Raw genomic sequence first — 9,795 nt, 5'->3', positions numbered from 1 at the left:
TCTCTGAAATTGCCAAGACCCTGTACCCCTTTTCCAGGGCTTTCATCACCTCAAAAGTGCACCATGTGCCTATGATGGCGCGTTCCTCATCAGAGTGACGGCAGGGTTCCTGCTGGCTCGTTTCCGCACATTTCTGGCACAAAGGGAACATGAGCTTCCCCCTCAGCCTAACCGGTAATACAGGGAAAAAGAGTCCTCTCGGGGGGAGCACTTTCATTTTCACGACACCAAAATAGCAAGACAGGGGCTTAAAGTTCTTGGTGATAATTTCAGGATGCCCCAAAGGATATTTCTTTGTTTTGTTTACATAAGGGTACAGGCTCGTGAAGTCATAATAACATATTTCCTCCCCCTCTTTGGGCTTGTAATAGAGGGTAATGGCATTTGTTCTCCCACCAAACAGCGCATCTCTAGGTTGCAGAGGTTGCGGAGGGTTTATTTCAGATAGAAACGCTTTAAGCGCTGCATCGCCGGCTAACATTGCCCTCCATTCGTGTTCCCAAATGGTAATGATCTCAAACCCCATATCTTTGATCTCATACTCCCTACGCTTGGTCTCATAATAAAGCATACGGTAGGTTGTGTTCCTGAGGGGGTTTATTTCCGTATCCTTGTAACAAATGGGACAGCCGTGATAAAAACACCCATAAAATTCAAAAGCTATCGGTTTGCCCCCAATCACTGCGTAGCCATCCAGATAATATTCTCCTGCTTGAAATTCTCCCCCTTTCAGAGCGTGTCTGATCTCGATGGATTTTTTATGCTCCAGATACATCAGCCATTGTATAGCCGCAGAGGAAAATCGCTTTTTTATCAAGTCGTAGTTGTCCCATGGTAGAATAGCAATGGCATTGCTTTCTAAAAACATGTATCTAAACATGGCCATTGCGACGCTAGCTATGGTTAAGTATTGAAACGGATCCAGCCCGTCCCTCCCTTCCGATTTAGTCATCTGCAGGATTTCATCCCTGAACAACATACAGGCCTTCCTCAATATTTTTACATCCTGTTGGCAGTAATGCGCTAGCTCTTTCTGGAGATTAAAAATGCTGGTCTTATTTTCCTCATACCACGTGAGAAAATCTTTTTTCTCATCAGGCATCATGGTATCATACCCGTAAAATTTCGGGTGGGGGAGAGGGCCTTGGTAATCCCAGTTTTCAGCAGTGTTAAAAAAGTGGGGAAAATATCCTTTACAGCCCTCAAACCCCAAAGCCTTGGGAAGTTTCCCAAGCTTCATGGGGAGGAAGTTTAAGCTGTCGATAAATTTTATTCTCAATTTTTTAACCGTCACGCACATAAGTTTACCTCCCTGTACAATAAGTTTCACATCCATCCTTTCCTTCACCAGCTGGTTTAAGATAAAGTAGCTATCATACCCCTTTGCATTGTGTGCCAAAAAGGTGAATCCTTTGAACTTTGGGGAGATAAAAGTTGAAATGAAGTCTGAAAGACAGCCTTCGCCCTTAAACTCCCAAGTTTTCCCTTCCTTTGTCCCCATCGCGTATATATAATTGGGAAGGTGAATTCCTGTCTCCTGAGTACACTCAAAGTCAAAAAAGATATACTTGTCTGAAAGTTCAGGTTCCCTAAGAGGGGGAATGTAACAGAGATGGCCAGGTAAAGGAATACTGAGACACTCCAAGCACTTTCGTGGCTTGCATTTGTGTCTTTTAGCGACATAACCCCCACATTCTTCACACAGCCGTTTAGAGAAGCAGTCAATCTCTTTTTTGGCTGCTAACTTTTTATGGATATTTAAACAGGTCCGAGAAGGGCATATCAGTCTGCAGCTTTCACACTGCACCTCCACCTCCCTGGTACACTGCCTCCGTAAACAAAAACGACAGCGAAACCTACAAGTGTGTGTATGAGCATAAGGAGTTCCACAGATGGAGCAGTAATTTCTAGAACCAAAGAATCCTTTCATGTTTAGAATACCATAATAATGTTCATCGTGTAGCAGTAGAAAGTAGGACTTATCATGTATAAGTGGGCCCGATCTGAAAATTTCCCACCCTTTATCACCATATAGGACAACCCCTATATTCACTTGTAAATACCTTTCAAATCTCCTCAGGTCTGATAGTAGTATTTTTTTATCAGGGGCAATCCCAACTGCTGCATACAGCTGTCTTGCCATCTGTAATAAATGAAAATCAGTATACCCTTGGCCATTTATGATTGCTAAGAGACTCCCCCCAAAGCAAAGGTTGCTGTCCTCATTATTCAGGTCAACAAGGTGTTGTCTTTTCTTTTCTATGATCTTGCTATAAAGGACAGTGCTTAACAGTCTTCGACCCCTTCCACCCCTGTTTCTGATAACAGAAACAATGAGACGCAGCAGACCATGGAGATGAACTTCTGCATTGCTCTGAATGAGATTCCCTATGTTAGCAAAAAATGATGCGGCGTCCAGAGCATTGATGTGTCTCCTCAAGGAGAAGAGGGGGTTATTTAACCCTTCTCCTTCAAGACGCAGTTGTACTAAATCCGAAGGATGTATTTCGCTACGTAATTCTCCCAATAAGTCCTGAATGTTACTGATTATGGCGTGTTCAACCAGCAGGGGGTTACTTAAACGCTCCAGGTTTACAAAACGGAAGGAAAAAGTGTATCGGGAGACAGGTAGTCTCTGAGCATGCCATTCCCAGCGACCCTCCCTTTCAAGGTAGACTCTTGGTTCAGGCTCCTCCTCCTCCCCCCCTGTAGTGTTCATGGTGGAATAACCGCTATCGGACACACGGGTTCGATTGGAGGAATACCCACTATCAGAATGGTCTTCAACCATATCAACACCAACATTTGGTGCAGGAACAGGTGACCCCTGGGGGATGGGAGAAAGTCCTATATCATCATCATCCTCTGAATCAGAGGAGTCCTGTGGGAAGCCTGCCCCAAACTGATTCACCCCTGCATCAAGTGGAGAGCTGTGTGGTGTCTGGCTCAGGTCCCCCTGCAGACTCTCAGGATAGATTTGGAAGTTTTTAATATTTTCTTGAAAAGAAACAAGCATCTGTTTGTCAAGCCCCTTGCCCTGAAACAACGAACACCAGTGCTTTTTTAGCTCTGAGTTCCAGTAGCTAAGCTGAGCTGAGAGTTTTCTCTCCTTCTCAATAACAGAATTCATACACTGATTCAATAACCCCCCCAATTCAAAACATTCATCTGGGTCAAGGTTTCTGGTTTTCTTCTGTTTTTTCTTCGGAGCAAAATCTTCAGATTCACTTTCAGACAAGGCAGCAGCAGGAGGACGTTTCCGGTCAAGGGATGGTCTCCCTGTAGGTGTGACAGTTCCTAGAAGGAAAAGGCATAATTTTCTTTTACTGAATGGGGAGACTACATAACTGAAATAGGCAATTTATTATCATAAGAACAGACCATAGGCCCCCACCTAGTCCTACACCCTGTATCTCACACTAGGTAAAAAAAGAGACTCCCTTGCATAGTCCACTTCTAAAATCCTGGCTTGTAACCCCCAGTGGATTTTTTCCCCTCTTAAAGGCATCCAGTCCCAAGGAGTAAAGAAATAATTTTTGGCAAATTTAGTGGATAAATTTATACAAGTGGTTACCTTTCTGGTTGGGAATAGATGCTGCATTAGAAGTGGAGGGCCCTCCATCAGCTTTTATTTGAAGAATATTTTGCACAGGCACAGTATTTCCTGAATGTAGAAAAACTATATTTTAAAATCATTTTCTTTTAAAAATCTGACATTCCTAGGAAAAAAGAGGCATCAGATTACCACACCCCAACCCAATATTAATTTTATTTTTTAGTTTATATAGGGTGGAAATGGAACAGCTGATACCTTTCTGATTCCCCGCTGTTGAGGTACTAGGTCTTGGTGACATGGGAATGTTTCTTTGGACCACATTACCAGGTGCTGGAGGCATTGGCCTTGGATTTCCTGAATGTAGACAAACCAAAATTTAAAAGCGCTAGAAAATAGTGACATAGGATTTTCCATCAAAAATATTCCTATTATGTAATTTATACAGGTAGTTACTTTTTTTGTGACTGTCCAGAGCATGTGGTTTGGACGTGCCAGGCTTTGGACTCAATGGAGATTTTCCTTGGGGTCCACTAACACCTGCTTGACTTTGCACAGACACAGTATTTCCTGAATGTGGAAAAACCAAAATTTTTTTTAAAAAAAAAAGGCCTAGGATTACCTCCCCCTGTGCTGGATTTTGGTGACCCTCTAGCAACTAAAAAAGGCCTAGGATTACCTCCCCCTGTGCTGGATTTTGGTGACCCTCTAGCAACTAAAAGGATAAAAGGAAAAAAAAATGTATCGGCATATAATAAATAATAAATAATAAATAATAAAAAAAGATTTTCCTTGTTATTAATCATAAAAAATACCTCTTTTAAAAACGCCCGAACCACCACCACCACCACATCTGGCTGTGAGAGCTGAATCAATAATTCCTTTAGCTGAAATGATCAGAAATTTAATTTTATATTAAATATTTATAAATGGGCAATAAAAAAAAGGGGAGCAATAGCAGAATTTTTACCTCTTTTGAAAAGGGCGGGGGATGATTCTCCTTCAAAACAAAGAAATAAAACAGAAAAAATAATTATGATTATATATAGGATATCCACTTTCATGATTTTTAAATAAAATATGAGGTAACACATACCAGAACTGGAAGCTGAGTATAACCCATCAGAACTGGGTGGGGGGGTTAATCTGGTACTTGAAGGAAGTCCTACAGTTTTTTGTTTTTTTTAAAAAAAATAAAAATGAGTAGGATCACTTTACTTATTTTAAAAAGAAACTTAATTAAAAAATATGCACAGTTTTACCTTTTCGAAATATGAAAGTCTTTTTCATACAGTCTGAATTGTCACCTGACTGGCTAGGGGGATCTGAAAAAAAAGAACCATTTTGAATTGCTCAATATTCAGAGGAAATAAAAAAATAAAAATGGAGACTGAACAAATACCTGGTTTAGCAGTTGATTCCTGCAGTGCCCCCAGAAACAGCACTAAATTTGAAACAGAAGAAGACATATAAATGTTTCTTGTAGTTTTAAAAATAATAGAATACTATTATTTAAGATGATTCTCACCATCAGATTCCTGTGAAATATTTGGTTCATCTTCCTCTGACATTCCACCAATCAAACAATTTTTTTTTTTTTGCACTGTACACCTGGAAAAAAAAGACAACATTTTTTGCCCTATGGCCAAAATTCAAGACAGACCCTTCATCAAATTGACACAAGGGGGCAGTCAAATTCCATGGGAAAAAGCAAAAGTCATGCACCTCACACAAAATTCAACACCTGAAAGAGAGAGAGACAGCTAGGATTTTTTAACTCCTGTCAATATTAGCCCCTGAGCACATACAGAGTGAAAAATACAAACCTTGAATAAAAGCAGTCTGACATACAGATTCTGATAGAGAGAAGCAATATTTAATTCTAACAGATTCACACAGGCCCTTGCAGTGTTGGAAAATGCTCAAAACATTCCACCCCCTCCCTCCCAAAAATCAAGATTTCAAACAATTTGCACTGACCACTTGTAAAGTGTAAAGGCACACAGGCCCACATTGAATAAGAGAGGCCCCTGCTGACAGCCCCACACCACCCACCCGCCCACCCCCCCCCACACACACACACAGAGGCAAGTTTCACACAGACATGTTGGTTGGCATAGTACATTCATACAAAATTATGCAGCCAGCAATACAGATGTAAGATTTTCTCAGACCAAGAATGCCCCAGAGCACTTGCAGAGTGAAAAATACAAACCTTGAATAAAAGCAGTCTGACATACAGATTCTGACATAAAAGACATACAGATAGATAGAGAGAAGCAAAATTTAATTCTAACAGATTCACACAGACCCTTGCAGTGTTGGAAAATGCTCAAAACATTCCACCCCCTCCCTCCCAAAAAATCAAGATTTCAAACAATTTGCACTGACCACTTGTAAAGTGTAAAGGCACACAGGCCCACATTGAATAAGAGAGGCCCCTGCTGACAGCCCCACACCACCCACCCGCCCACCCCACACACACACACACACACACACACACACACACACACACACACACACACACACACACAGAGGCAAGTTTCACACAGACATGTTGGTTGGCATAGTACATTCATACAAAATTATGCAGCCAGCAATACAGATGTAAGATTTTCTCAGACCAAGAATGCCCCAGAGCACTTGCAGAGTGAAAAATACAAACCTTGAATAAAAGCAGTCTGACATACAGATTCTGACATAAAAGACATACAGATAGATAGAGAGAAGCAATATTTAATTCTATCAGATTCACACAGACCCTTGCAGTGTTGGAAAATGCTCAAAACATTCCACCCCCTCCCTCCCAAAAAATCAAGATTTCAAACAATTTGCACTGACCACTTGTAAAGTGTAAAGGCACACAGGCCCACATTGAATAAGAGAGGCCCCTGCTGACAGCCCCACACCACCCACCCGCCCACCCCTCCACACACACACACACACACACACACACACACACACACACACACAGAGGCAAGTTTCACACAGACATGTTGGTTGGCATAGTACATTCATACAAAATTATGCAGCCAGCAATACAGATGTAAGATTTTCTCAGACCAAGAATGCCCCAGAGCACTTGCAGAGTGAAAAATACAAACCTTGAATAAAAGCAGTCTGACATACAGATTCTGACATAAAAGACATACAGATAGATAGAGAGAAGCAAAATTTAATTCTAACAGATTCACACAGACCCTTGCAGTGTTGGAAAATGCTCAAAACATTCCACCCCCATCCCTCCCAAAAAATCAAGATTTCAAACAATTTGCACTGACCACTTGTAAAGTGTAAAGGCCCACAGGCCCACATTGAATAAGAGAGGCCCCTGCTGACAGCCCCACACCACCCACCCGCCCACCCCCACACACACACACACACACACACACACACACACACACACACACACACAGAGGCAAGTTTCACACAGACATGTTGGTTGGCATAGTACATTCATACAAAATTATGCAGCCAGCAATACAGATGTAAGATTTTCTCAGACCAAGAATGCCCCAGAGCACTTGCAGAGTGAAAAATACAAACCTTGAATAAAAGCAGTCTGACATACAGATTCTGACATAAAAGACATACAGATAGATAGAGAGAAGCAATATTTAATTCTATCAGGTTCACATACAAATTCCAAGGCAAGGAGAGCAATATGCTTACCAAATGAAGTGCAGCCTTCTATTTTTGGAAGATCTACTGACACACACAATAAGGTGTCCCCTTTTATAGGAAAAATCTCTGTACCCTCACATCTGGACATTCCAATTAGTTTTTTCTTCCCAGGCCCATACAATAAACAAAAAATGATGGTAAGTTAGTATGTTTTTATTTTCACACCATAAATCTTAAAAGAAGTCACGTAAAAAACAGGCCCCAAATTCTGTTTCACATGTCAAAAAATTTCCAAGTTATTGGAATGCAATCATTCAGGATTAACCCATTGACCTGTATCTGGTTTTTGCACATGTAAAAAACCAGACACAGGTCAAAAAATTGATATATTTCGAAGTTAATGGAATGCAATCATTCAGGATTAACCCATTGACCTGTATCTGGTTTTTGCACGTGTAAAAAACCAGACACAGGTCAAAAAATTGATATATTTCGAAGTTAATGGAATGCAATCATTCAGGATTAACCCATTGACCTGTATCTGTTTTTTGCACGTGTAAAAAACCAGACACAGGTCAAAAAATTGATATATTTCGAAGTTAATGGAATGCAATCATTCAGGATTAACCCATTGACCTGTATCTGGTTTTTACACGTGTAAAAAACCAGACACAGATTCTGATTCCCAGTCTCATGGAATATAAAATAGCTGAAATTGTTTTCCCATATAAAAATGTGTCTGATCAGCTTCTGATTTTCAGTCCTTTTTTTTTTTTTAGTGTAACCCCTATGTGAGCAGGTTCTATTCTCCCATGCCCCCCAAGCCCATGTCTTCTAAAATTCAATTGAAATAAACCCCCCCCCTTGTAAGCAACAAACACACAAGACCTTGTAAAAAAATTTGATTTTTTATTTCCATACATAGAACAATAAGCAATCCCCTCTCTCACTTGTCTTCTCTCTACTTCTAAAATTCCATTGAAAGCATCATTTCCCTAGTCATGCAAGATCTGCAATTTATTCCTAAACATGCACATTTTTTTTTTAAAAATAAGCATTCTCTCTCTCTACTTTTTTTCCCTAGTCATGCAAGATCTGCAATTTATTCCTAAACATGCACTTTTTTTTTTAAAATAAGCATTCTCTCTCTCTACTTTTTTTCCCTAGTCATGCAAGATCTGCAATTTATTCCTAAACATGCACATTTTTTTAAAATAAGCATTCTCTCTCTCTACTTTTTTTCCCTAGTCATGCAAGATCCATATATTAATATTCCATTCCACTCCATTATTATTCCAATAATATTACATCAGATAAAACCAAAAAGATTTGGCTTTGACCACTCTTTCAACAGAAAAAAGAAAAACACGATCTTGCGGCTGAAGCAGATTAGCAGCTATTTTATGGGGTTCAGATTCAAATTTATATACATGATCCAATAAAGACATAACGTATTCAGGAAATTCCTGCTTCATCTCCAGACAACCTAATGAAAATGCAATACAGATACACGTGTGCAACAGACTTCTAATGTCCAATTTCTTCATAACCCTGCGCAGCATGTCTCGAATAAACTCCTGAGTCCAGTCCAAGCAGACATGGGCGTCCTGGTTTGGGGCCTTTGTTTGACATCCGTCACAGGACACTTCGAGAAATTTTGATACACAATACTTCACTATGGTGAACAAACTTGCTCTCAGCACACTCTTTGTGATTCTCTGCCTTGTCTGTGATGTCAGATTTTTGTTCTGTCTGTCCAGCGGGAGAACCCCTAAAATGTTCCGTAGCGTTTTGAAAGCGTCTTGGTTCACATCCTTCTTTGGAATAGCCTACAAAAAAACACAAATAAGTATTTTTTGATTTTACATTTCAGGCAACACACTCACGTATGCACTCAAGCAAGTGATTTACCTCTGCTTCAGTTTCTCTAGGTACAGGTGGCTCTTCCATTGCAAATTGGTAAACCAGGTTCAAAGATGGAAACGGTAACACATCATCCTCTTCATCTTCATAACGCCTACATTTTTGCTTCTTCTTCATAGGTGCCTGCGGTAGGCTTTGAGAATCAGTGGGCCTGTCTGGGGTCTCTGATTCATCGCAGCTCTCCATCTTGAGCAGTTTGCGAACGTAGTTTTGAGAATCCACGGGTCTGACTGGTGTCTCCCCCCCCTCAGAAGGCGGCACGTTCTCCTTCTCTTCTTCGGGGCTCTCCATCTTGACCACCACCATAGTGTGATTTTCACTCTCCTCCCCGGCAGGGGATTCGCACTCCAACTGGGGAGTCTCGGTCTCAGAAGGCGAAGCGGGTGAGCTTTTCAGAGGGGAGGCCATGGCAGAAACAGCAGCAACAGCAAAAGGCTGAACGGGTTTCTCCCTCCCCCCCCCCAAAAGGACCTGTGCCTTAAATACAAGGACATGTCCGGACCTGTTCCCACTCCCCCTTTTTTCCCATTGGCTCCACACGGTGGTCTGAGAGCTATGAAACCTGCGCCTATTGGTCGGCGACGATGGGGCAAGTTGTTTGAGTGGTCACATGAACCCCTTTCCCACACTTTATTGGCGGGCTCCTTTTCCCGCCAAACCAAATGTCGGGGTGCCCCAAAAACCCTCCCCAGTGG

The 9,795-nt window shown here is 41.2% G+C and overlaps 2 protein-coding genes across 2 annotated transcripts; both read right to left on the bottom strand.

The window, feature by feature from the left end:
- Positions 1 to 962: 962 nt before the first annotated feature.
- LOC136645213 (uncharacterized) lies at positions 963 to 5,272 on the bottom strand. Its single transcript, XM_066621451.1, has 12 exons — positions 5,082 to 5,272; positions 4,956 to 4,997; positions 4,816 to 4,878; positions 4,650 to 4,718; positions 4,524 to 4,553; positions 4,369 to 4,440; positions 4,233 to 4,268; positions 4,010 to 4,123; positions 3,812 to 3,910; positions 3,575 to 3,664; positions 2,350 to 3,297; positions 963 to 1,033 (listed from the first exon to the last, which is right to left on the bottom strand). Exons 1-12 carry the CDS (start codon positions 5,182 to 5,184, stop codon positions 963 to 965), a joined length of 1,737 nt encoding a protein of 578 aa, XP_066477548.1. The 5' UTR covers positions 5,185 to 5,272.
- A 2,811-nt stretch (positions 5,273 to 8,083) lies between these two features.
- On the bottom strand, positions 8,084 to 9,532 carry LOC136645817 (uncharacterized). Its single transcript, XM_066622228.1, has 2 exons — positions 9,089 to 9,532; positions 8,084 to 9,006 (listed from the first exon to the last, which is right to left on the bottom strand). The coding sequence occupies exons 1-2, from the start codon at positions 9,506 to 9,508 to the stop codon at positions 8,482 to 8,484; spliced, it is 945 nt and encodes a 314-aa protein (XP_066478325.1). The 5' UTR covers positions 9,509 to 9,532; the 3' UTR covers positions 8,084 to 8,481.
- Positions 9,533 to 9,795: the final 263 nt, after the last annotated feature.

Source organism: Tiliqua scincoides, chromosome 3 (genome assembly GCF_035046505.1).
Source record: "Tiliqua scincoides isolate rTilSci1 chromosome 3, rTilSci1.hap2, whole genome shotgun sequence".
Lineage (NCBI taxonomy): Eukaryota > Metazoa > Chordata > Lepidosauria > Squamata > Scincidae > Tiliqua > Tiliqua scincoides.
Note: the sequence above shows the minus strand (reverse complement) of the source record. Positions and strands in the feature narration are given on the sequence as shown.